The 26,465-nt window shown below is 35.7% G+C and overlaps 1 protein-coding gene across 25 annotated transcripts in view; it reads left to right on the top strand.

The window, feature by feature from the left end:
* LOC105489095 (nuclear factor I B) overlaps positions 1-26,465 on the top strand; it is a 240,750-nt gene that overhangs the window by 13,475 nt on the left and 200,810 nt on the right. For 18 of the 25 annotated variants that reach the window (XR_011612585.1, XM_011753770.3, XM_071077800.1 and 15 more), the window contains exon 2: positions 1,479-2,010. Coding sequence is in view for 24 of the 25 variants with exons in the window: in XM_011753770.3 (XP_011752072.1) it covers positions 1,479-2,010 (532 nt within the window). In the remaining variant the exon portion in view is untranslated. Of the gene's footprint in view, positions 1-462; positions 1,080-1,478; positions 2,011-6,287; positions 8,808-26,465 lie in introns of those variants that run through there. The other 7 variants (XM_071077788.1, XM_071077791.1, XM_071077794.1 and 4 more) reach the window with 7 other exon arrangements.

The following is a 26,465-nucleotide window of genomic DNA, read 5'->3' as shown; positions in this document are numbered from 1 at the left end:
ATACATACGGTGTGCATGCACTGGACGTTAAGCTCTTTCTCTTTGAACAGTAATAGGCGTAAGCTTATAAGACAGGTTTTACCTAAATCAGGAAGTAATGAAACTGACTGCACTGGGAAGTGACTTGAAATATCTGTAGGTAAAGATTATCCACCATTCCTCACTGATACCGTCCCTTAAAAAAAGGCTTGGATGAAACAGGCAGGAAAAATGCAGGAGCCTAAAGGTAAACTACTTAATTCAAAAGATTGGTACTCAATAATATATGTACCTGCGAATTCACATGCACGTGCATATATGCACCCACAGTTCTAGCTGATAATTCATCTACATGGCAAATGAATTGTATAGATTCCACAAAAGCAGTAACTGACCGGCAGTGCACTCCTGGTGTCACCCCACCACAGCATGCAGAGACACAAAGAATGTAAAGTTGGTGCCAAGTTGCCATTTTTCATTGTTCACCTCAGATTGATTTTTAAGAGGTTTAGAATAATTGCTATACTCATGTGATCGGTGAACAAATTAACGGACTCTGTGGGGCTGCATATTCTATAGGGAAGCTGCTGGAAGAACATTCATGTAATTTTTGTTTTCAAGTTTGAAAACTTCTATTTAAAAATGCAAGAGTATATGTGAGAAAGCACAAGAGTGCAAGTGTGTGTGTGTTGGGAGCTGGCGTTGGTAGTGTGGGGAGAGAATGCACTGCTCAAAGTATGGAAACCTTCTGTTCAGGACACAGATACGACGAGCTATGTCCTTTGCCCACTTTCCCTCACTGTATACCGGTTTCTCTAGTTACCACTCTTGGAATGGTGCTGTTTCAGTGTTGGAATGTTGGACGTTTGATAAGAAAATGGATCAAGTTTAATGGCGCATGCTCTTTGTGCCACCAGCAGCCTCTTGCTGAGAGCATGCTCCAAAAGCGGGAACTGTGTGGCATTACACTGAGCATCTATATGCTTTGTGTTTCTGTGCCACAGAGAAGAGAAATGAACTGTGGCATCGCTCCTGCCTTCTGAACAGCTCTGCTCCGATTAAAAAAAAAAAAAAAATCTCACTGTGTTCTTTGTAAAATGGTACTGCATAGTGTTAGTTGGTCAATCAAATATTGAAATATTATATTAGGTGCCAAGCACCTAAGTTAGTTGCATATATTTTAAAGAATGTAGAATGCATGGCATTGGGTTGGAAACAAGGGGGATGGGGCCAGAGTGTAATACAAAATATAAACCTTATTTTCTTTATAGGAGGGAGAATTGACCTGTGAATTTTGGTGGAAAGGGGACAGCTGGGCATACTTTACTTTCTTCTTGTCCTGCTATTTTGATAATTTTAAATAAGAAAAGAATGTTATTTTCATGTATAACTTTTTGTACTGAATTGGAAACGGATTGTGGTCTTATTTTCTTATTTTTTGAGCTTTTAAAATTAAACTGACTATGCACATCTTTTCCTCACCCCTCTGTCTTTCGCAGGATGAATTTCACCCATTCATCGAGGCACTTCTTCCACATGTCCGTGCAATTGCCTATACTTGGTTCAACCTGCAGGCTCGAAAACGCAAGTACTTTAAAAAGCATGAGAAGCGAATGTCAAAGGATGAAGAAAGAGCAGTCAAAGATGAGCTTCTCAGTGAAAAGCCTGAAATCAAACAGAAGTGGGCATCCAGGCTCCTGGCCAAACTGCGCAAAGATATTCGCCAGGAGTATCGAGAGGACTTTGTGCTCACCGTGACTGGCAAGAAGCACCCGTGCTGTGTCTTATCCAATCCCGACCAGAAGGGTAAGATTAGGAGAATCGACTGCTTGCGACAGGCAGACAAAGTCTGGCGTCTGGATCTAGTCATGGTGATCCTGTTCAAAGGCATCCCCTTGGAAAGTACCGATGGAGAGCGGCTCATGAAATCCCCACATTGCACAAACCCAGCACTTTGTGTCCAGCCACATCATATCACAGTATCAGTTAAGGAGCTTGATTTGTTTTTGGCATACTACGTGCAGGAGCAAGGTAGGAGCAGATTGTTCTTTTTTCTAGCACGGCAAACACTGCACACAAACCTCTGTAGACAGAGTATCTGGCTTGAGTTAGATGGTTCTCAAGGCCCCTAGATATCCTCCACCCTCTCTGGGTACAGTAGGGTGTCCGCTTTCACTCACATGTCCACTGCCATGTGCGAGCCATGTAAATAGACACGGGGCTTTTATACCTGGATAGGCTTGGATACTTAAGAAAGACCACAAAGAGGTGTGTTTTCAAGTATCTAATAATACTGTTTTTCAAAGACATAGGGTAGTCTAACAAATGTAGTTCATTACACTATACTTTCTGTGGTAGGCTACATTTTTGCATCTAGTCTAGTAATCTTTTCCTGATTTGAAAATGTAACTTTATTTATGAATAGTCAAACCATTCTAAGTAACTTTTGTATTAATCTTTTTAATTAATGAGATAGAGGAACTTTGTTTATGAATTTAGTGGTATTGCACTGAAAACAGAACTAATGTTTACTATTACAAAATGCTTAAGATAGATAGTATCAAAAATATATCTTACGTAGACCTAGATTTACTTAATTTTAATATTTCTATCATCACTTTTGTGCAGTATTCACTGTCGATTAAATAGAATTGAGTTATTATTTAAATTATTTATAATATGTTCCCAGAGTTACTTGGGAACACTTAATAATGTTAGTTTACTTGTATGTAAATTCATAAAACTTACCGAGGAGGAAAGTCGCAGCGCTACTTACAGAACAAAAATAGAAAGTGGACTGGTTATACTGGTTTAAAATAAATTTCAAAAAGAATACAGAAACTGCATACCATACCTATTATTTAAAATACCTGATAAGGAGAGTGGTATAAATGTTGCCTAAATAATTAAAAAAGATGATGTTATTACTGAATACTTCAGTTAATGAAATGTTTATTTTTATTTTTCTTAATATAGTTTCCTTAAGTAGGTAAGAATTTCTTTTCTTCAAATAAATGCATCAAGATATAGATGTCCTTGCATTAGCAACAATCCATAGTAAAACAATCATTTTACAAAGCAGCATACCAAAAGTAGACTGAAGTTTGAGCTGTCACAGATGGTGGGTCATTTCCAAACTTGGCCTGATGGGAAGAGAAATGGCCTGCAGATAGCCAGGTGACAGACTGTTATGTGATGTTCATTATATAAATGTGAGACTTAATACATTGCTATGAGCTTTATTATTCAAAAAAAATCAAAATTACTTTTTTGACTCTGAATTCTAGGTACTCACTATGTGCTTTTTGGCTTGATTTTCTTGTAGCTTTGGAGATATGCTTAAGTGTCATTTTAGAATTTTTAGTCTGATTTTAAATAATGGTGTTGGACATTGCACATTTAGAAATATTACCTGTTCCTGAAAAAATGAAACATTGTGTTTAATATTTCCATGCATTTAAGAATTACAGTCCAAATAATGAAGGTTAGGGGAAAATAATATTTTTGTCCCATGTGTCCTAAAATAAAACTCAGTAACACATGACAATTATTTGATTGACAGATGTCCAGGAGGTGACACTTTAAGGTGGGCTGTATATATGTGTTGGATTGACTATAAATGTGTTGTAACTGTGTTGTGAAAGTCAAGGATGGAAGTAAAATTTCAGAAAGTGGGTCATGTAACTTTTTAGTGCAGGGAGGGAAGATTTGCAACGACTTTACTACTGCTCACATTTTAAGTTGCTTGAAGGCTAGGTTTTGAGGTGTGCCTGCCTGCATGCACATTTACTCCTGGGGCAGGCAGCCAGATCTCTTAATTTTGATGAACTGACAATAAAGATTTGTAAAGATAGATTGAAAAAAGAAAAAACGCATAAATACCTTCCATGTTGCACCACTGGTCATGATAATCAAAAAGTTTTAAGCAACTCTTAGAGACCATGTTTTTAGATAAAACATTTATTTTGTTGTTGTTAGTTCAACTATCTCTATTGTAAGAACTTTTCATATTTTATCTTGTGCATCTAACTTGTATCCTCTGCTACCTGCCAGCCCCAGTGCATCCTCTTCTCTTAGCATCTTTTGGTTCTTCTTTTGAGAAACTCACGTCAGGATGCTTTTGTGTTTTCCCCTTTTCAAAATTTATATATTTTTCCTTGTCAAGTGTAGGTTAGTTATGTCATTTTGTAGTGCAATTGATTAAAGAAGGCAGATTTTAAAAGATAATTCTCTAGTCAGTCAGAGGGCTGCATATTGCGAGTGATGACTTCTTATTTCTCTTCTAAGGACATGATAACTCACCTAAGTCTGTTTTATAAATCAGGTAAAGAAGTATAAATGAAAACATGAAAGAAAAATCAGAAAAGAGAAATGTAATGTTTGCAACAGAAAGAGCAACAAAATTACATTTCCCCCTTTTTCTCTCTCCCCACTTCTAAATGACTGGGAGAAAAACATGAGAAAGAACAGAGAGAATGCCAAAGATGGTTGCCACTGGCACCAGGATTGGCATCAGACCCTCTTTGTTTAGCTCAGGATGCCTGTGATTTGTTAGTTGGCATCCGCATTGCAGTGTGGAGTGATGTTACAATATATTGACAATTTCCAGATCTAGAAATGTCAATAGTCCTCTTGGTTATTTATACAAGATCGCATACTGCATCTCTTCTGGAAGATGAAATAAAGACCATCATGTACTAAAGTTTCATTGTTGACCAACTTCCTATGCTTTTCTTTTTCCCTCTTTCTCTTTTGGTTCAACCCACACTTTTTTTCCTTCTTCATGCCCAGCAGCCTCATCTTTCTGAAATGTGGGAAGAGTTACTAGAGCTTTGACACAAGCTATAGTGCTACATCTGCATCTGATATGGTTTGGGGAAACATTTATGCTTTTTGAAATCATTTTTGATACATAGTTCATTAGACTTTTGCATTATATGGCCATGAGGCAGTATTTTCTTTAAAGCTTAATCTCTTTGTTATTCGGCTACTATGCATATAGTCTGGTTGACCGCAATTCAGTCCATTTTGCTATTTCCTTACATTAGCAAAGGCTGATGTTCAGTATAGTTGTTTATAAAATTCAGTGTCCCCCTGCACTTCACCTAAAATGAACACATCATTTGGGAGTAACTGCGTTTAAATCCATAAAATCATTTGATGTTATTGATTCAGGGGCTGCGCTTCGGCTGTTTCGTTGCTACAAGAACCGCCATTTTGTTTGTGAAGTGCCAGGCGAGGGGGAAAAAAAAGGCAGACACTGTGTTTGATGCCAATAATGGTTGCCAGTGGCACCGAGGTTGGCATCAGACCCTCTTTGTCTAGTTGCTGAATGCCTTTGATTCGTTGGTTGGCATCCGCATTGCAGTGGGCACACTGGAAAGTTTTTGACAATCCCTGAGTGAAAGCTGCTTGCTTGTTTGCTGCAGCAAATCTTAGCTAATATAAAACTCTTCCTTTTTTTAGGTTTTGTCTAAAAAAATTGTGACAGATTAAAGAAAAAATAGCTCTAAATGGTATCTATTTTCCCAAAGATATTAAAGATGTCCAATGATTCTTGGGCAGGTGGTACCTATTCCCCATATTGTCTTTGTTATTGCATTCATGAAAGCAAAGCAAAAACAAAAGCAAACAAAAACCAGGCAAGCCTTGCACAACACACCTTCCTGGGATATAAGGGTCCTATAGGATGCAGGGTGTGCTATGACAAGTGTGTGGAGGACAAACCTAACGTAATGATATGTAATGCATTCATTATGACTGACTGTTGCTCTCAGTCACATCTCTGCTTATTTGTTATGCAATTTCTAGTTCCCTCACTGTACACTCTTGTAAATTTTATAGTAACATTTTGAGAGGACTTCATTTTTCCTCTCTAGTTAGAAATGCGTAACAGAATACATGTTTAAAAAAAGAGAGAGAGAGAGAGAGAAAACTTTAAAGAGGAGACCTATGCCTTCAGGTCTGATATAAAATCAGTTATTCTGGAATTTCTCAATCCTGCATCACAATGTTACGAAATTTTCAGTGCACAATTTTGTACACTGGGAAAATCAACCAGAAGGCTAGAATAATTTTGGTTAAAGTTTCCTGGATAGTTAGCATTAATATTGTTTTTCAGTTAGGCACCATTATCTCGTTAATTAATAAGAAGGATTAGCAGTTCTACCCAAAGGGCTGCACAGAAGGAAGTCTGGCCTATGGGAGGCCTTGAGTTGCCAGACTGTGTCCTGTCCGAAGGGGAAAAAAGGAAGGGGGTGGTGGTGGTGGGAGTAGGGGGGCGGGAGTGGGATTGGCCTTTCTCTGGGGCAGGAAAGCATTTTGAAGAGAGAGGTCACAACACCCCAAGACATTTAAAGGTCTCGATAGTGACTGTTGTCATGTATATAACAGATTAGAGTTTACAATGAGTCAGCCTAACTGATTTTTGGACTGTACTTTGCACTCTTATTAAACATGTTTTGGAGTGTTAAAGAGAGCCCAGAAACCTCATTGCTATCCTGAAAAAGTAGTTTCCTTTAGCCTTGTTGAACCCTTAAAATTATGATCTGTTGTTGGATGGCCACTTTTGTTGCTTTATTGTTAAATGTTATAATAATTGAAGTACATTTTGAAGTTGTGAAAAATGTGAGTTGTTTACAGGGGAGGTCGTAATCATTATTATTGTATTTGAAATAGAAGCCTGCCTGGTTGTCACATATCATTAGTGAGGAAGCAAATACTAAGAATTATTTTCTTCCTACAGTTACTGAATTTCAGAATCCTTTTGGGTAACAATTATTTCTTTATGAAAAGCTTAAGTAGATAATTGTTTGCAAGTTGGCAGTGTATTTTAACATTTTAACAGATTTCACTTCATTTGCAGGTATTTCCCATTATGGGAAAAAATAAGCTTTCATAATTGATTAAAATGAGGCTGCTCTCTAGGATGACTTGATGTGTCTGCATTGTGAAATGCTCTGGGAGCATAAAAGTTTGTGTGTAGGAAAAATACTTGGTATGCATGTTTGATTTAGGGGAGCACTGTTAATTTTTCCCATCTAGCAACTTGTCCTTGACTGAACTTGTGAACTCTAGTGCACATTTGTTTGCATTCTGGCTCATACACAATTCACAAGATAAAGAAGGGCTCTTATTGGCACGTCTTGCTCCTAGGCTTAATGAGACCTTTGTGGGAACGTATATTGTGAGATAAGATACTTAGCAATTTTCTCACTGATAAGAAAACACAGTCTCCGACCAGAAGTTCACCCTCTATGCCATGAAGTCCCTGCCACAAGATAGCTTTAGCAGACAATTTAAGAGTTAAACTCTGAGGCCCCAGTTGCCAGCTGGGGAAGCTTGGCATCTGTGTTCCGATATGGCAAACTAAGCTCTTGCATTGCTGTTAATATGATCTCATTTTTCAAAGGGAAGTATGGGGGGAGAGAAGGAGAGAGGGAGGGAGGGAAGGATGGGACGCTTATTTGTTACATCAATTATGATTTTCAAATATTTAAAAATATATAGTACCCCACTTTCTGGAGGCAGCAAAGGTTGGTAAAATATTCTACCGACAGCATTAGGCATCCTTCCCCCCACCCTGTATATACAGCACTACAAATTTTATAATGAAAAATATTTAGATTATGTATTTGGATTTACAAATTTAGTGCACAGTATCTCTTGTGTGGTAAAATAATTCCAAATATCTCCATATTTGTAAGAACCAAAATAATATGCATTGTTCGAGAATCATGGTAATTGGAGAGGACTGTGCATTGCAGTGACAGGAGTGATGGTCAGGTCTCCTGAAGAGTGCCTTCCTGATGGGCACAGTTATAGTGTCTGTGCCTGGAGACTTAGAGCTGGATAGGAGCCATTTAGAGAGGCCACCTATTGCTACAGCTTTAATTCTTTGAAGTTACTGTTTTCTAAAGTGGTACCTAAGAAGCACTTCCAAACATAAAGATTTGTAATCGATTTGGTAGGATTTTTCATTTACTTACTTGTTTTTCCCTAAATTTGGAATTTAGGAAGAAGCTGTCATAAGGAAGTTAAAGTTGTAATCCTCCATTAACCTTTTCCTTTTGAATTTGGCACTTAAAATTTGAAACAATAGTCCAAGATACCCAGTTTAGTAAGGTCTTTCTCCTTATAAGCTTTCATTCAGCCAGATTAAACTGAAAATCTAGACTGGTAAGCTATATAAAACTGTGCTTTCTAACACTAGCAGTCTTGCCATCACTGCTGGCCAGTTAGAATTTCAGCACCTGAAGAGAGAGGGACCCAACGGGAGGTTATGTCAGAATTCACAGGATTTCTTAAAAATTGAGATAAGTTAGTTTTCATTTCTGTTATCATGGTGGTTTACATGATAATGGACATAATCAAAGAAGTAGTTATTGCTTTGTTTGAAGCTCCAAGTTTGCAAGAGTGCAAAGAGCATATGAAACACTCATTAAAATGGTCAATTATTAAATACCTGAAAATTATGGGCAAAGGCGATCCCTGGCTCTGAAACTAGCTTCTGGGTAAATGTTTCTCTTTGGTTTATGAAAGAATAGCATTTTCCAGTTTGAAGTTGATGAAAGTAAAACTTGCGACACTTAAGGGGTTTTCCTATGTATGTGCTATGGTGGAGCAAATGATTAGCCAACATAATGTTCAAAGCAAGTTTTCCAGCCTTTTTCCCTCCATCCTTGTGCAGGAGGAGTAATTTTAGAAATCTCAAGGACTAGTGGTTATGCGATCGGAAACTTCAGTTATTACGGCCGCATGCCCCAGTGCCAAGCATAGCAAGAAGAGACGCTTCCTTCTGATCATGCTCACTTTTCTGTGGCAACGTGGTATGTCGTCTCATTTTAAAGTAAATTCTTAGGACCTTGAACTCTAATTATGTGATGCGGTTAATTTAACTGAATTTAGTTGTTAGAATTTGGCATAGAGAATAAATCATCAAACTGCAGAGAACTTGTGAAAACTAAGTGCGTGCAGTAAGGAGTGAGTCTGTGGGATTAGCTTGTATTAGATTGAACGTTAGAGGATGTGAGACTAATAGGACTTGAATGGTTGGGCTTTTTGGTTGCTATATTATTCAGAAAATTGGAAGAAATAGCTAACCAATGAGGTGGAAAGTCCTTGAGGCTGAATTGAAAGCCACACATTTTTAAAAAATCTTCAAAATGTAATTGTTCAAAAATGGGAAAGCAGATGATTACATGCATAAATATATTGTTTATAATAAAACACTTAGGTACACATATTCTGTTTATGATGATAGCTTAAACAGGACAGCATTGATGAATCACTGACAAATTAAAGAACTCTGAACAAGGACTATATAATTAAAAATATGGGGTGATGGATGAAGTAATTTTACTATCAAAAGTTGCCTGGAGGTTGTGTATTTTCAGAATCCTATTTTAAAGGCAGTTCAGAACATGCAGTAAGTTATCGAGGAAGCATAAACCAGTTGAAAATGGAATTTGTTTAAACAAGTGCGAAATAAAATAAGAATTACCTTTAAGAAAAGAATTATTTCATGCTAAATACATGCAGTTTTAAAATTTTAGTTAGCTTCGACTCCATTCAAAATAGCCTATTTCTCAAAATAGTCAGCTTAATAAATAGTATTCATTGAATTTTGAAATACATGTCTCTCATAAAACTACATAAAAGCATTTAACAAGCATCCATTAATATTAAGTGACACATATATATTCTCATGCTGAATGAACTGTTTTTTTAAGAAACCTGATTTTTCATACTCATTTTGAAAAAAATACTTGGAGAAATGTTTTGGTGCTAACAGGGAATGGTAGAGCTTGGGACAAAAGTCTAATCATGAGCACAGATACTAAGAAAAAGTCCTTTGAAGTAGGGTGTATTCTGTAATTCATGTGAGCGGGGGATTACATTTATGCCTATGCTAATAACATGTCAATATGAAGTCTATACCCCTCTATTAGTGAATTCTAAAGTGTAAAAAGTGTTCCTTCGTAGGACAACTTGTATTTTATTATTCTGACATCTGCAGTTTCTGGATGGATTACCTTAAATTTGCTATGCTATGTTAAAAGCCTTGTTTTATGAGGTCGGTCTCAGCTTCTGGCCTTGGTGTCAGGAACCCTGCTACGTGATGCAACTTGCCTTGTTAGGTTTAATTGACCAAAGCTGATGTGTTAAAACAATTCATTTGCGCTGTAACTTATGCCCTGGCTAAGTTGCTACCTGAATCCCTTGACCTTGACTTGTTTGGGTCATGAAATGGCTGCAAGCTGTTTGACCTTTCTATTGTGTAATAATGTCACTGTTTCCTCTTATTCTTTAATGGTAATAGCTGACAAAAAGGCCGAAGCCCTTACTTTACACACCAGTGGATTCAAGGCGTCCCTCTGCAGTAGCTACGTCTTCTGTTTGACATGGTCTGGCTGTAGAAGTGACTTTCTTTTGTTTGCTGACAGCGATGGGGACAAATTTGCAGCCCTCCTTGCTACAAGAGATGGGGCATAGTATTCTGGCATTTGGAGGGTTTTAGATCTTTTCTGCTTAGATTTTCAGTTTCTGTGTTTTATGATGGTGTGTATCATAATTTCCTTTTCCGCGCTCTTAGGTTGACTTTTCAGCTTTTTATATTTATGGTTTCTTTAATAATTACTTTTCGGCATTTTCAGCTGCTACAATAAAAATATTTTATTGTCATAATATGAGGTAAAATTGGGAAATTTAGTTATGCTTTTAGTTACCAATGTGAAAACAACTGACTTTTGAACTTAACACTATGAATCTTTGACTAGTACTGAAAAAAATCTATATACTAACCATTTAGGGTAAATCCAAAATTTTTTTTTTACAAATGAGTAATGTTGTAACTCTATGTATTCCATCTTATGTTACAGTTTTAAGGGAATCCTATCTTTTGTGACTTAAATAGCTAAATTTCATGACATAGTAGAGAACCATTAGTAAATATGAAGATTTTATTTCTGTGGGGACTTTTGCCAGCATGTAAAATTAACTATTTATTTTAATGAATATAAAAATTGTTTTTTTTCTACTCTTCGTGAAAACCTCATGTGCAAAAATAGCGAATTTTACCTCCGTTCTTCTCTTCTGAAGCAGTGAAATAATTTTATTTTTAAAATACTGGAAAAGCCTTCTAAAATGTTAAAACACAGATATTTTTATCCTACCAAACTCTTCTTTGCCAAATATGACATTATAGTTCATGATTTTTCCTATATTTGCCAGATTAAATATTTAAAATCCAAGCTGTTACATTTTATTTTTAAATTATTAGAGGAAAAAAGGAAGTTTAAGTTAAAATGTACATTTCCTTACTTGCGTGTTGCGTACTGTTTATACATGTGTGTAGATACACTGACAGATGAGAGACAATGTGCTACAGGCACTAGAACCTTGGAAAAAAAGCAGTAGATTTCTGTATTCCTATCTAAAAAATATCTGAAAATAGCAGGTGAGAGGCTTTCTTTTCTTTCTTTCTGGTTTGTTTGTTTGTTACTGTTGTGTTTTAAGCTATTTTTCCCCTAGGAATGTTCACAGGCTCAAGGAATTTAAATGCTTTTTCAGAATGAATCATGTTGATAATCCAGAATCATAGGGGTCAGAGGAGGAAGGTTGAGTGAAATGCTCTGAATCTGATTTTAGTCCATGGCCTCAGTTTTTCTCTCTTCTCCTGTAAAAACGAGTCTAGAGTAGAAAACATCTCTTATGCCTTTCTGCTGGTTCATCAGCATCCTCAGGGGCAGCACCAATGTGGAGTTGGCTTTAGATGTGGTTAGTGGGCTAAGGGGTCAGATGACAGTGGGACTATGATATGAGAACAGCAACCAGCCCAGAGGATTTAAAAATATCTTTAGTTTTCTCCAGATGTCTACCTCAGTTCCTCCATTGAAATAATTTTAAGGTGATCTCACCTGTTGAGTTAAAGTTCCTAGTCCAACTTATGTGTTATCCAACTTGTGTGTATGTGTGGGCAGGGAGCCGGGGGTGTGCGCATGCACACATGTGTTGTAGGGAGTTGAGGAGAAGTGAAGTTAGAAGAAAAAGAGAGAGGCGGGTCTTAGATCTTGCAGGAATTACTTAAGAAAGATGGCTTATTCTTAGACTGAAGAGTAAATACTGTGCAAATTAAAGTATTCTGTCATCCTTTGAATTTTGAATTGCTTAAGAAGTTGAGCATATCTCACTTCTGCCTTTTCCGTTTTTGCAGAGCAAGGAAAATGTCTTAGTTCAGGCCACTATAACAAAATAGCATAAACTGGGCGACTTACAGACACTAAAACTTATTTCTCCCAGTTCTGGAAGCTGGAAGCCCAGGATCAGAGTGCCAGCACAGTCAAGTTCCAGTGAGGGCTGTCTTCCGGGTGGCAGAGTGCCAACTTTTCCTTGTTTCTGTACATGCAGCAGAAGAGTGAGAGTTCTCTGGGATCTCTTTTATAAGGGCACTAATCACATTTATGAAAGCTCCAATCTCATGACCTAATTATCACCCAAAGGCCCCACCTCCTAATACCATCAGATTAGGGGTTAGAATTTCAACATAGGAATTTGGGGAAGACCCAAACATTCATTTTGTAACAAAAATCATGTGCATAGAATTTGACATTTTGGGTTCTAGTCTTGGCTCTGCCATTTATCTGCTTTGTGACCTTGGTCAAGTCACTTAAGCTCCGTGCGCTTTGCTTCACTGTTTTGTAAATCGAGGATTAAAATGCCTACTTCACTGTGCTGCTTTAGGATTAAATGAAATAATTCATGTAAGAAAAAGCAATAATGTTAATAATAGTAATTACTACTATATAGGAAGGAAAATAGCATAATGTAGACTGCCAGAGAAACTATCCAGTAGTGAAAAAAAGGAATGACTGGATATGAAGCAGACAGTCATCATTTAGTTCATATTTATCTCAGATAGCAAGACATACCAAAGAGAAAATCAAAGTCCTGCTCACAGCAGTGTGCATAAATAACTATTAGTGAAAACTCTTTGTGTAGGCACATGACGTTAGCTAGTTGTGTGTAGTTTTAAAACCAATTTAAATTGGAATGATTGTATGGTTTTAGAAGACTTTTTATCTCAGATTTACCAAAGAATAAATTTATTGATCAATCTAGGTATATTTGAAGGGAAGGAATAAAATAATTTTATTACTGGCTCTCTGAATAAATAACTCAGTTTTGGTGTGGAAAAAGGGTGTCCTATCAAGTACTTGTAATTCACTGGACTCCAATGAAAGTGTAAAACTGTCATATACAAAAAAATTAAATTGCCCACATTTGGGAGAACTACACTTATGTTTTAGATTTGTTTGGACAGAAGTGATGATGATGTGGCTAGAAGGGATTATGCTTTTTTTTTTTTTTTTTTTTTTTTTTTGAGACCCGATCTCACTGCAAACTCCGCCTGCCAGGTTCACCCCATTCTTCTGCCCCAGCCTGCCGAGTAGCTTGGAACTACAGGCGCCCGCCACCATGCCCGGATAATTTGTCTTGTATTTTTACTGGAGACAGGGTTTCACTGTGTTAGCCAGGATGGTTTCGATCTGCTGACCTCGTGATCTTCCCGCCTCGGCCTCCCAAAGTGCTGGGCTTACAGGTGTGAGCCACGGTGCCTGGCCAACTGGATTGTTCTTAAAAAAGCATGCTGGTTTTTCGTCTCTTTTTAAAGTCTGAAAGTATCATATTTAAAAATGACCCTTTGTCTCAAAAAAAAAAAAAAAAAAGACAAAAACAAACAAACCCTCAAACCATTTAATCAGTTGCATGAATTGTTTTGATTTTTTTACCATTTAATTTTCTCCTTTAAGTCACTCTTTCCCATTCCTCCTTTTCTATGGTGTTAAGAAAATTAAGTAATTAAATGAGCTCTGTAGGAAATAAGTTAATATTTATTACTCAAATTGACTTCACTTTTGCTAAGAACAACTGGAAACCAAATGGAAAACGGTTAAAACATTTACTTCTTACGAAACTGTGATTTGGGATCACAGTGTTTCACTTCAGTAGCTCTGGTTGGTTGGGTCCATGCGGTCATGGATCCTTGGAGGAACTAGTTTTGGTGCTTGTTTCTCTATGGCCAGTGAATTGTACCCCTCACTTTGCACAGGAGGTTTGGAAAGTGGAGAGATTAGTCCATATCCACAGTCCGTACTGGGAGAATTTAAATCATGTGTCACATTGATGCAGTGTAAAAAGGCATATTTTTATATGGAGCACTTTATAATAAGTGTGTCATATACCTAGGCATTCTAGCCAGGAGTTAATAGGAAAAGTTATTTCACTGTTTATCCATTAGTTAAAGGGTAACTAGGGTGTACAGAAAGCAGAATCGGTACAATTGATTAGCTTGTTTGGATTCTGGCACATAATTTTTAAATAATCTGTGGCATTCCTTTTCTTTTTGATAACACGCTGGTGTTTAGTAGCCATTCTGTTCATGGGATACACAAAAATCGAAAACCATATACATGAAACAAAGTGCAGCCACAGTTTTTAAACATATGTAAACTGGGATTGCTGCTGATGGCAGAAGGATTTGGTATTATGTCTTTCTAATGTATTTGAAAACCTTTGCTTACACTTATGATTTAAAGTTGATGTTCACTTAAAATGGGAGCGTATACATGGTTCTTAAATACTAGTTGCCTTTCATAGCCTGTCAGAGATGCTTGCATATTTCTTTATTCCTGATGGTAAAGCATCAACATTTTAGGATATGACTTAAAGTTATCATGTAACAATTCCTGTTCTATTTACAGTCTCCAAATAAGGGAAAAGCTGCTTATAGTAATATGAGGATCACTGGTCTTACAATAATTAAATAGACTTGTTATACTACATTAATCCCTTTTGGAACATTTGGAATGACTTCTTAGTACTAACAAACACAGCATTAGGGCCTACAATTAATCTGCTTTTTGTATCCAACATTCGCATAATATAAAACATGTGCATGGAGAAACATATTTTGGGTTTAAGATGAGTTCATGGGAGGACAAAATGAAATTATATTGGACTGTTGAGCAATGTGAATATAATGCCAAGTACTGATAAAATATGGAATTCATTTAGAATCAACATAGGTAGGCAAATTGTTTTTAGTAAGGTTTTGTTTTTTGGCGAATACCGTATTTGGGCTGTCAGACTTACTTTTCCACTGAGATCCATATTTTGTACGTGACACACAAGATATATGCAGTATGAAACAGAAACAGTTTTTCAATCTAATATCCAGGAGTTTGTGTTAACTTGTTGTGAACTTGTGGCTCTTGGTATCTGTCATTGATAAGGCTGTCTATTGATCCTAGAGAAAGGAAGTAGACTCCGTTTTAAAGTCTAGTCCAGTCTTGTTCTTTAGTTCATAGAAATGGTCTAAGTTAATGATAGACTCTGCACTTATTGTTCAGAAAGCATCATTATAGATTTGTTGAAGGCACTTCTGAATAAGGATTATGTTTGCATCGCCTGTTGTGGAAGGCCCATGAGGCATAATTTCTTCCTCACTGTGGGCTTCTTTATTGTTGTTGAGTTTTTCATACTCAGGGATGTGAATTCAACCTTGGGTGTTCCAGTTACAGAGAAAATATTTCATGAAGGATGAAGTGTTAGTTCAATTCTAGGACAGATTGCATGCGTATACACAGAGTACTATGGAAATGCTGGGATTATTGAGTGGTTTGCAGCCATTTTCGACCATGTGCCTGGGACTAGCTAACACATTGTCAGGGAAAAACATGATGTAGCAACAATATTAGATCATGCAAATGAGACTACTGAATAGTAATAGTTATGGGCAATATTTTGGAAAACACTGATTAGTGACAGTTTTATTACAGCAAATGTATGTATCAAGTCCCCAGATTTCATTGTAATGCACTGAAAACAGATGTCAAAGTGTCCCAAACAGAATTTCATGGTTAATCTACATATTGCATGGAAAGTACAAACAAACCATTTAGAATTCTGTTATTTAATCCTTTTAGAAGGAATGAAAATATACAATTTAGATTTACTCTATTCTTTTAATTTCAGTTTTTGTTTTCTGGGGGTTGATGATAGATTTTTTTGTTTATTAAGATGCACGTAGGAGAAGACATATCTGCATATGGACATAATTTTACTTTGGAATGTAAGTTTCTGAACATAAGGTCTTTACATTAAAAAAGAAAAATTAGACTCTAAATTATTTAGTGACCTGATAATGGAATTACCTTCTTCCATTCCTTTGTTTACTGATGTAGAGATTCATTCTATGCCATATAGTGATTGAAGCAGCTTGCTGAAGTGGGAGAGAAAACCATTGGTGGTCCTGCTGCTTGCAGGTGCTTGGGAAACTTTGTCCCTCTCAGTGACTCAGTTTCTGTGTCTGTCAGGGAAGAGAATTGGCCTAGAGGACATCCACTAGCCCTCTTAGCTCTAGCATCCTAGGAATTCGGTTTCTGGTTATCTTGGCAGAGAGCAGTCCTCTTCATAGTAAGCAATACTTAATAAAGTTTAGCATACGCTAGTTAAATTTAGGGATTTAATACATTTTATTTATTAAAGCGAAATAGATAATGTATAACCTGACTTTTGAGTAACACTTTCATGTTGCTCAATTCAAAGTCCAGTAGTCAACTCATTTGGTTCAATGTAGATAAAAAGCTTGCTTTTTAAGAAAGAGGTCTTTAACTTGTAGAATTTTAGAGTTGGGAAAATCCCTACAGATCTTCTCACCTTACAATTTGGGATACTGAGTCTAAGAGAGGCCCAGTGCGACTTTGGATGTGTTACTTTTACTGCTGTCGGAGGAAAAATAAACATAAATTATCAAAAAATAGTGAAAGGTTATTATTTTGTGAAAACATGGCAGCAATTTTTTAAGGAATATAGAAGAAAAATAATGATTAAGCGTCTTGTATTATCATTTGTAATTAATTGAGATTAATTCAAGAGACTAGATTTTTTTCTGTTATACATTTTCATAGGAAGTATTCTAATGAAATCAATCTGCAGCCATGGTCTTTTCTCTTTTATTGTGTGGATGGAAGATACACTGAATTGCAGTCAACTAATATCAAAATTTGATACTGGTTGAAAAACAGAAAGGACCCAATAAAAATATACTGCTAATTTTCCAATAATGTAAGAAGAGATGTTTGAGATTCGTTATAAGAAAACCTTTTTTTTTTTTTTTTTAACTGAAAGTCAGATTTTTAAAGAAAAGGTCAGAGCTAGTTATGAGGAGCTGTTATAAGTTCTCCTTTTGGGTGTTTATAATTTTCCAAGCTGTTATAAGTTCTCCTTTTGGGTGTTTATAATTTTCCAATTAGCTTGATAATTACTATATCTCCATTTTCCTTTGTGTGGCATGTATCATCTCAGTTAAAGAAAACTTTTTTTTTTAAGTTTAAAACAAACATCCATATACCTTCTTTTATTTAAGAGATGTTTCTGATAATTTTTTATTAGTTTAATTTTTAGTAAATAAAACAGATTAAATTTACAAGGGGAATTTAATTTCAAAAAGCAGCTTTCAATGAATCTTTTTATTAAGGTAGCAATTCTTTTACAGAGTCTCTGTCACCCAGGCTGGAGTGCAGTGGCGTGATCTTGGCTCACTGCAATCTCCACCTCCCAGGTTCAATCGATTCTCCTGGATCAGCCTCCCAAGTAGCTGGGATTACAGGCGCATACCACCACACCTGGCTAATTTTTGTATTTTTAGTAGAGACTGGATTTCATCATGTTGGCCAGGCTGGTCGTGAATGCCTGACCTCAAGTGATCCACCCACCTCAGCCTCCCAAAAGTGCTGGGATTATAGGCGTGAGCCACCGTGCCTGGCCAAGAATTATTTTATAACATGAAAGAGTTATCTCTGTGTTTTTAAAATGCCCTGTGTGTGCTTGTGTATATCAAGGCACTCTGGAATAAGGCAAAGATTAATACATTGAAACAGAGGTATTAGTATTAGAGAAAGTTTAATATCGGCTACTTCTAGTAGCTAATTTCTAGTTTGACAGTTTATGGTGAAAGTTTGAAAGCATGTTTTTCAGGCACAATTGTAGTTGGAAAAATAGGTGAATAAAAGGTGGGTACAATGCAAGTACAGGAAACCACAATTGATAGTAATATTATGAGAGCATACCATAAAATAAATAATATGTATTTGTTGAATGAATGGATGAATGAATACAAGTTATTTATATTTAATATAGAGCATTAGTGACAAATCAGATTACTGTTACCAAGGTAACACAAGAAAAGTTCCTCAAACTAGGAAAATCTACTTTTTACTGAAGCTTGTTTTCTTTCTTTTGTATCTGCACTAGTGATTGGTCACTGTTTTAGAAATATCATTTCCACCTTATATGTATATTTTTAATGTTAAGAATGAGTAAGATAAAACCATATGAATTCTAGGGCCTGTATTAGCAATAGCATGTATTCTGGAATCTTGCTGTGAGTTTAAATGTTTGTTTTATATTATTCACTATGTAGTTGGGTAAATTAGTTTTATTTTCTAAGATTCAGTTTCCTGAGCTTTGGAGTGGGCATGCACTTTATTTGGCAGTTGTGAGGGTAAAATGAGAAAATACTTGTGAAATGCTTAGCACCACACCTGTCATATTGTAGATGTGCAATAAAACGTTTGCAGTTATTGCTCTGACTTTTAATCAGCAACTAGCAGAGCGCCTGCACATAGTAGGTACTCAGTACTTATTTGCTCAGTCAATGAATGCTCACCACCTTTCTCTGAGCTTTCCAAAAGACTTGGTCTGCCTTTTGTGGAGCAGAGCTTTAAGTTAAGGGCAATGCTATGCCTAAAGTGGGGAGAAAAATATTAAATTTGGCAAATTTTCCAGTTACATAGTTATATGGCAAAAATTTAAATATTGTAATTGCTATATAATGTCTCACAATCCACTCCTAATGTGAATGGTATAGAGCCACAGCAATTCACAATGCCTGTTTTCAATATTGGTGAGTTACTTAAGGAAATAGCCTTCCCTAGGAGTACAAAGACATGCTGGATTCTTGTATAAATTTCCTGGTAGAATCCAGTATACTTTACTATTATCCATTTTTCATCAGGTCTTTCATTTGGGTATAAGAAAATCCCAGGCACAAACATAATTGGAGATAAAAGTGAACATACTCATAACTGTTGCCTAGCAGGGAGTGTTCGAGGTGATAGTATTTATTTATGCAAGAAACTAAGACTTTAAAATCCCAAACATTTTCATGGTCTGAAATGGTAATATCTCTATTTTTTCCTTTATGTTTCCAATAGCACTGAATTTTAGTCCCACAAATAAGGTTGGAAGAAATATCTCAATATTATGAGTAAGATTATTCTCTGAAGAATAATTTTGACTGTTTTCTCTTATTCATTAAAAATGACAAATCATTTAAAAAATCATTTCACTGGTAATACAATTAAGTCCCTGGATAATAATCCTTATCTTGTCATTTTTTATTAGTCTTTAGATTTTTCAAAGCGTGTGTGTATGTATATATATGTGTGTGTATATGCATGTATGTATATGTATGTGTGTATATATGTGTATTTATGTGTGTGTGTATGTGTGTGTATATATATGGTATACCAAATATATAGGAAAATATAACCTTCTCACCAACTACCAAATTTTGGTATACCAAATATATATTGAACCTGGTTTATGAAATTCTCAGTTCCTCTATACTGCTCCGTGCCCTCAGCCAAATAAAAAGTGAATGTAAGTTCTTAGATGACAGTAATCAGGTGTTATTTTCATACTTCTCTTCCACTTGTTCTCTATAAGGCAATATACAGTGGATTTGTTGATTCTTTAGTTCAGTGTTGATTATATATATTAATGTATGTACATATTTATGTGAGTGTGTGTAATACGTGTGTGTGTGTGTGTATATATATATACACTTGGTATACCAAATTATATATTTGGTATATATTATATATTTTGGTAAATATTATATATTTGGCATACCAAATATATGTATATACGCATACACACACATATACGCACACACGTACACACATGCTCTGGAAAATCTAATGACTAATAAAATAATAAAAGACAAGATAAAATGCAATATATATGGTATATTAAATCCTTTTTTTTGATATGTGTTTAATATGATTCCATATGTATCATCATATAGTCAAAGAAGTAGGCATTTGTGGATTTATTAAAATAAATCCTTCAAGGAAAATATAGAACATTTGAGCTAAAGGTGAAAAAATGGTTGAGAAATGCATTCATGGAGTAGAGTTATTGTATTGAGCACTGTTTTCAATATTTTAAGGAGTTAGGAAAAAACAGTGAAATACTGATGGCCTTGCCCAAGTAATTTACAAGTAGAAATGAGAGGGTCATGGTCACTTGCAGTGTTTATGAAAAACAAAAATGCCAAAGATAGTGGGACAAGTATACAACTAACTAGCCCTCTCATCAACTACTATATATAGTTAGATTTGTTGAGCTTTCTGGGAGGGGACCCTGTGGGACTGTAATGGAAAGGTCACAGAGAGGAGGTGAGTGTTAAGCAGAGTTTTCTCAGGGGTTATGTAACAAAACCAAAACAAAATGAAACAAATAACCAAGAATATACTTTTCATATAAATTAACTGCATTTGGCATCGATATAAAGCTGTTTTGGGAATATTTATTTTGGTGACAAATTTGGTGTTCTGTTAAAAAAAATTGTTAATAAAGGAATCTAATAGGAATTTTAACACAGATGCCAAAATTTTTAATACTAAATGGCTTTGATTGATTAATCTCTTTTTTATTATTGAATTGTAACGTTGAACTCTGATATCTAAATTATTCTTAGATATAGTTTAGCTCTTAGATTTCAGTGTATATCCGATACACATTGTCTTAAAATGTTTTGTAAAGTATCTTTTAAAACGAATTCTGGTATTTCAATTGTTTATGTTATATAATCTTGAATGAAAAGTGTCAATATATATTTGTCATGTGTCCATAATTTGTTTTAAGATATTTTGCAATTGAGAAGATAATTCTATAGGCAATTAAACAATCTGGAAAGCAAAATATTCTGCAAAAATTACTGTATTTAAAAATATTCTGAAGTTAGCTGAGTTGAGTTTTGCATCCAGTTTACATCACTATCGTTATTATTTTAAAAATCAAGTGTGGCTGTTCAACTCAGAAGAAAAAATGGTTTCTGTTTATTGAGGTATGTTTTGTTGTGAAACTAAAGTATCTGACCTGATGCAAGTTTATACTTTTTGCTGCTAAAAGCAATGGGCTGATCTAGTGACACACCCAACAATAAAATAACACCCAGCTTTAAATATTTTGTTCTCTGTAAATGATGCCTGTTCCAGAATATAAGTGTTTCCTCATAGGTAATTGCAGAAAAAAGTGTACAATGAAAGCTGTGGTAATCCTGTGACTGTGGCTATATAATAGCTCTTTTATAGTAGCTTTCAGTCTTTTAAGGTTACAAATCATAGAATTGAACCTAGTTTGTGAAATTCTCAATTCCTCTCTACTTCCCCATCTCCTCAGGCAAATAAAAAGTGAACGTAAGTTCTTAGATGACAGTGATCAGTTTTTCTTATTTTCATACTTCTCTTCCCCTTGTTCTCTATAAGGTGATATACAGGGGGTTTTGTTGATTCTTTAGTTCACCGTTGATTATGTTGTGCACATGTAGCAAGATTATGATCACTGAAATTTAAAAAGAAATCTTTCTCAGTTTGCCACTTTATGATGCATTTAAAAGCCATTCTGTCTGCAGTGAAGCTGCTTAGTCATTCAACAACTATTCACTAAGCACCTACTATGTAGCAGGCACTGCGCCAGGTCCTAAAATTGCAAAATAGAGAAGACAGACATTTTACAAATTTTACAGTAGTGAGAGACAATTTAAGAAGAATTATCCAATTTTTGTTGTTCTTTTTTCTTAAGTGTTCCCATTAAGTGCTTAATAAGTTATAAAAAGAGTAATGGTAGTGATTATACAAGCATCGTCTGAAAGAAATGACATGAAAACTTGTGACAACTTCTAAGAAAATAGTGAGATCATGAGAATGGGTTATTGTGATGAACAAGTGTAATTTTTTTCTCTGTATGACAAAAAATATTTTTGTAGTATATACATGGTAGTAACAAGCATGCTTGTTATGACACCTCGTAGCATGTAGCTTTTCTTGCAGGAGGTTGGATACGTGTCAGGATGTATTTCTGGACTCTGCCCTGCTCCTAGCTGGAGCAATTGCATTGGGTTCTGAGTGGCACTAGCACCCTCCCATTCAAAAGTGAGTAATCAAGAACTGTAATGAAACTTGGAGGAATAGTGAGTATGTGTTAGGCTTCCTGATGATGATTGCACTTAATGGAACAAATAAAAAAAGAGAATGTGGCATTGGGGTACACCCAATAATTTCTCCAGCTCATCAGATGTCAGCAGACTTATTGCAGGTTTTGCAGTTAACATGTCAGTCTGGTAGTGTCCCATCATCAGGGGCAGTGACTAGGCATGCATGGAATTGGAACTTGCTAGAAGGAGCCCTGGAAATAGTCAAAAAGTTGGAAAACAGGAGTACTGTCTAAAATCTTGTTTTTGTCATTTTTTAACTGTATAACTTTCAGCAAGTGTTTTGAAGTCCCAGAGGCTCCATTTCTTCTTGTGTGAAATGGAGACAATACCAATCTTACAAGTTAAGGCTTTACATAGTGACCTGGTGCTTAATAGATAACTTGAGTAAAGGTGGGTAGGATTTCCTAGGCTGTGATGCTTTTCCACGTGTGACCATTGCCATTTAGCTAACATTTAGTATGCACCAGGTATTGTTTGCAAAGTCACCTGTTTGACTCCTTTAATCCTCAGTAACCATATGAGGTAGATACTTTACTGCCTTTTCACAAATGAGAACTCTGAGGGCAAGCTAGTTAAGTGACAGAGTCGGAATTTTAATCCATGCAGTTATCGCTGGACTTCTTTCTTAATCGTAATTCTAGATAATGAACTTACTCTGGCCCCAGCAGGGTAAAAGAGACAAAAGAAAATATTATATAGTATGAAATAACCTTTACATATTAAAAAAGCTCATTTCACTTATTGACACACTAAAAATAATTGAAATAGGACTGGGAACGATGGCTCATGGCTGTAATCCCAGCACTTTGGGAGGCCAAGGCGGGGGATTACCCGAGGTCAGGAGTTCAGGACCAGCCTCACCAACATGGTGAAACCCTGTATCTACTAAAAATACAAAAATTAGCCAGGCGTGATGGTGTGCATCTGTAATCCCAGCTACTCAGGAGGCTGAGGCAGGAGGATCACTTGAACCCGGGAACTGGAGGTTGCAGTGAGCTGAGATTGCACCCTTGTGCTCCAACCTGGGTGACAGTGTGAGACTCTGTCTTAAGAAAAAAAATGGAAAGAATCATTTGTTTTATCTTTAATTTATGAATTCCTGCTTTCAGTTTTGATTTATTAATTTTGATACACAAAATTTTAGTGATTTCCAAGCAAATCTTTTAAACTAAGCAGTCTTTCTCATTTTTTTGTTTTCTCTTGCTCTATGCTGCTTATGCAGGAGACCTTGAAATTGGATATGTTTATTGTGCAGTCCACAAAGGCTACATAGGGAAAATAAAATGTCCTTAAAGAGAGGATTAAGCAAGTCAAGAGCCATACATAGTAATCCAGTTGTTCAAGAATAAGTATCATGGTCTTTATGATTGACTTATGATAAAAATCTTCCCTATCCCACTCACCCTATGCTAAATTAATGGTTTTCCTTGGAAGTCCTAGAATAAATTTTTCTTCTGTTTTTCTTATTGATTTGAAAAGTTGGGATATTTTTCAAATAAAATATCTATGTATACTTGAGTAAATGGACTCTGAGCTCTTTGAGAGTTTTCTGAAGGAAATAGGTGAACAAAGAACGTGTATTTTAGTTTCCATAATTTCTTTGGTTGCATCTTTCTAAACAGAGTCCATTTTTTATTAAAAAACTTTTGAGTTTTGGGTGCTTGCTTTGTGGGTTATTTAGATAAGAGTTTATGAGATTTGTAAATCATCATAAGTTTGCAGACAAAAATTCCCCCACCCCTTATTCCTATACATTACGTTCACTTTTTTGGTTTCAAAGATTGATTTTCTTCTTCGATAAGACTATGAATCTTAGTGAGAAAGAGGATGTATGGAAAGATCCAGAAATGACTTCTCTTTCTCTTCTGAAAGACAGCAATCCTCCTTATTATTACTGTTTTATAATTATGTTAGTATTAATTGGTAGCAATATTAGCAGTAGTAAAAACAACAAAATGTCCCATTCCCCCCATTAATTTTTTTATTGTAATCATTAAAGTTACCCAAGGAACTAGGTATTATCATCAAATAATAGACAAAGAAGTTGAGGTTAAATATATTGAATAACTCTCCAATCAGAAAGCTAGTAAGAGTCAGAGTCAGAATTTCAACCCATGACTGCCCCTTCCCAGCTCATATTCCCAGTTTCACTCCTACTACTTCTCCAATAAAACTGTTTTTTACAAAAGAGTCTTCTCTGCATCTCCAAGGGTTATAAGCTACATTTTATAATAATGTGTATATGAAGCAGAGTTATAGAACTGTCATGAGATCTCAGTGTAGTCTTACCTACCTACCTAGAGAAAGAAATAATTGTATGGTTTTTCTTTTCCTGTCTACCATAAATGTTTCTTCTTTCTACTTGGTTAGATGTGCATCTCTTTGTCCTACAGACACTGCTTCTCTGTCCCTCAGTGAGCTACAAGCGACAGAGCTTTCTTGAGTGTTCCTGGATGCCAACGTACAACATTTAAACATACTGACTTTATATATTTGCTCCCCAACATGAATATGGATATTTTTCTCTTCCGATTCCATTTCCTTTAAAAAGAGCAGTGACAGCTCAGGCCAAATCAACTTGAGTTCATGCAGCCCTGAGCATGATCAGGATTGCTCTTGCCCTGAATGAGGAGTCCATTGTCTTCAAGGACATTATGTCAAAGCCCTTAACTGTGAACTTTCAGTCAAGATGCTAGACTTGCCAGTTAGTTATACAGAAACTATTCGGTCCAGGATGGAATGTGGCAGTTAAAACAGAGAAACTTTGATCCCCACGATAAAGTGGATACAGACACTAGTATGCTTGCATTTTACCACAGTTTTGATTTGCATAGTTTTTCTCAATCTAAATTCCTTCAACCTGTGTCCCGTGAGTGGTGTGATGATACTAATACACAAGCATTTTGTTAGAAAACCTTTAAGAACTGCTGATGCAAGTCATTCCGCAAGAGCCCCTAGTCAAGAATTACAGTGATATCCAGTTATGTCAGTTCGTTTTCTTTTAAAATGTGTGCTAAATGTTAATCTCTTTTAAAATGTGTGCTAAATGTTAATCTCTGGATTTGATATTTATGTGGTTATTTATTTAATCCTTTAACCTTGCCAAACTTAGCCAGGGTAGCTCTAAGATGATAGTAACAGCAGCCACAACATCTAATATTTATTAAGCACTTACTATGTGCCTGGGACTGTGTTAAGGGCTTTATATAACATGTTTTATTTAATTCTCACAACTAACTTATGTGGAAGCTATTATAATCATGGAAAATAAAGTTCTCAAAGAGAGAGCCAGTCATGACTGAAGTTCATGCAACAGTGGTTAAAAGGAGGAACAAGTATTTGAACCCAGGTATTCAGGTCTGAAACCCTGCATGGGGAGCTCACCTGGCTGTCTGGCCTAATTCAGCAACTCAGTAGTCTGGTAGCTTTGGGCAAGTTGCCCTCCTTCGGGAATCTGTTTCCTGATCTGTAAAAAGGACAACTACTCTTGCCTTCCTGATCAGATTGTTAAGAAGACCAAATAAGAAAGTCACATTAAAAAAAAAGATGTACACTTTTAAGAAATACGCAGATACATGTGCCTGTTTTAATGACCTTAGCACACTCTAAAGACTATATTTATCAACTGCCATTTCTGTGAATAGTCTCATTAGAAAGTCATATCACTTTTAATTTGGACTTCTGCAAAGTGGGCCACCATGTATAATATAACATTATTATACCTTTCACATCTCTACTGTTGCTGATTGTACAAATAATTTTGTACATTAGAAGAAAAGTCATTAAACACAATACGATTTTTTATCTAAGAACATCATGCTTTAATAATATTTATGGGATATTTATTGCCCTCTTAATATCGCTTTGTACCACTTTAGTGGGGGAGAAGACTGACTTTTACAAAAAGAAATGAATGCAGCATTTCTCTCTGTAGCAAATAAAATGAGGCAAATAGTTGAATGGTTATTGGAAAAATGTTATCAGTGTAAGGGGATGGTTTAAATATTTAAAAATTGCCCTCCAAACAATGTAACTTAAATCCAGTTTATATAGTAGCAGAAGTTTTTATACTGAATCAAATTTCTGTAATTCTTCTTGCCCCCTGAGTAGATAGAGCTGCAGAATAGAGTATTTTTAGAAT

The sequence above is a fragment of the Macaca nemestrina genome, chromosome 14 (genome assembly GCF_043159975.1).
Source record: "Macaca nemestrina isolate mMacNem1 chromosome 14, mMacNem.hap1, whole genome shotgun sequence".
In the NCBI taxonomy this organism is placed as follows: domain Eukaryota; kingdom Metazoa; phylum Chordata; class Mammalia; order Primates; family Cercopithecidae; genus Macaca; species Macaca nemestrina.
Note: the sequence above shows the minus strand (reverse complement) of the source record. Positions and strands in the feature narration are given on the sequence as shown.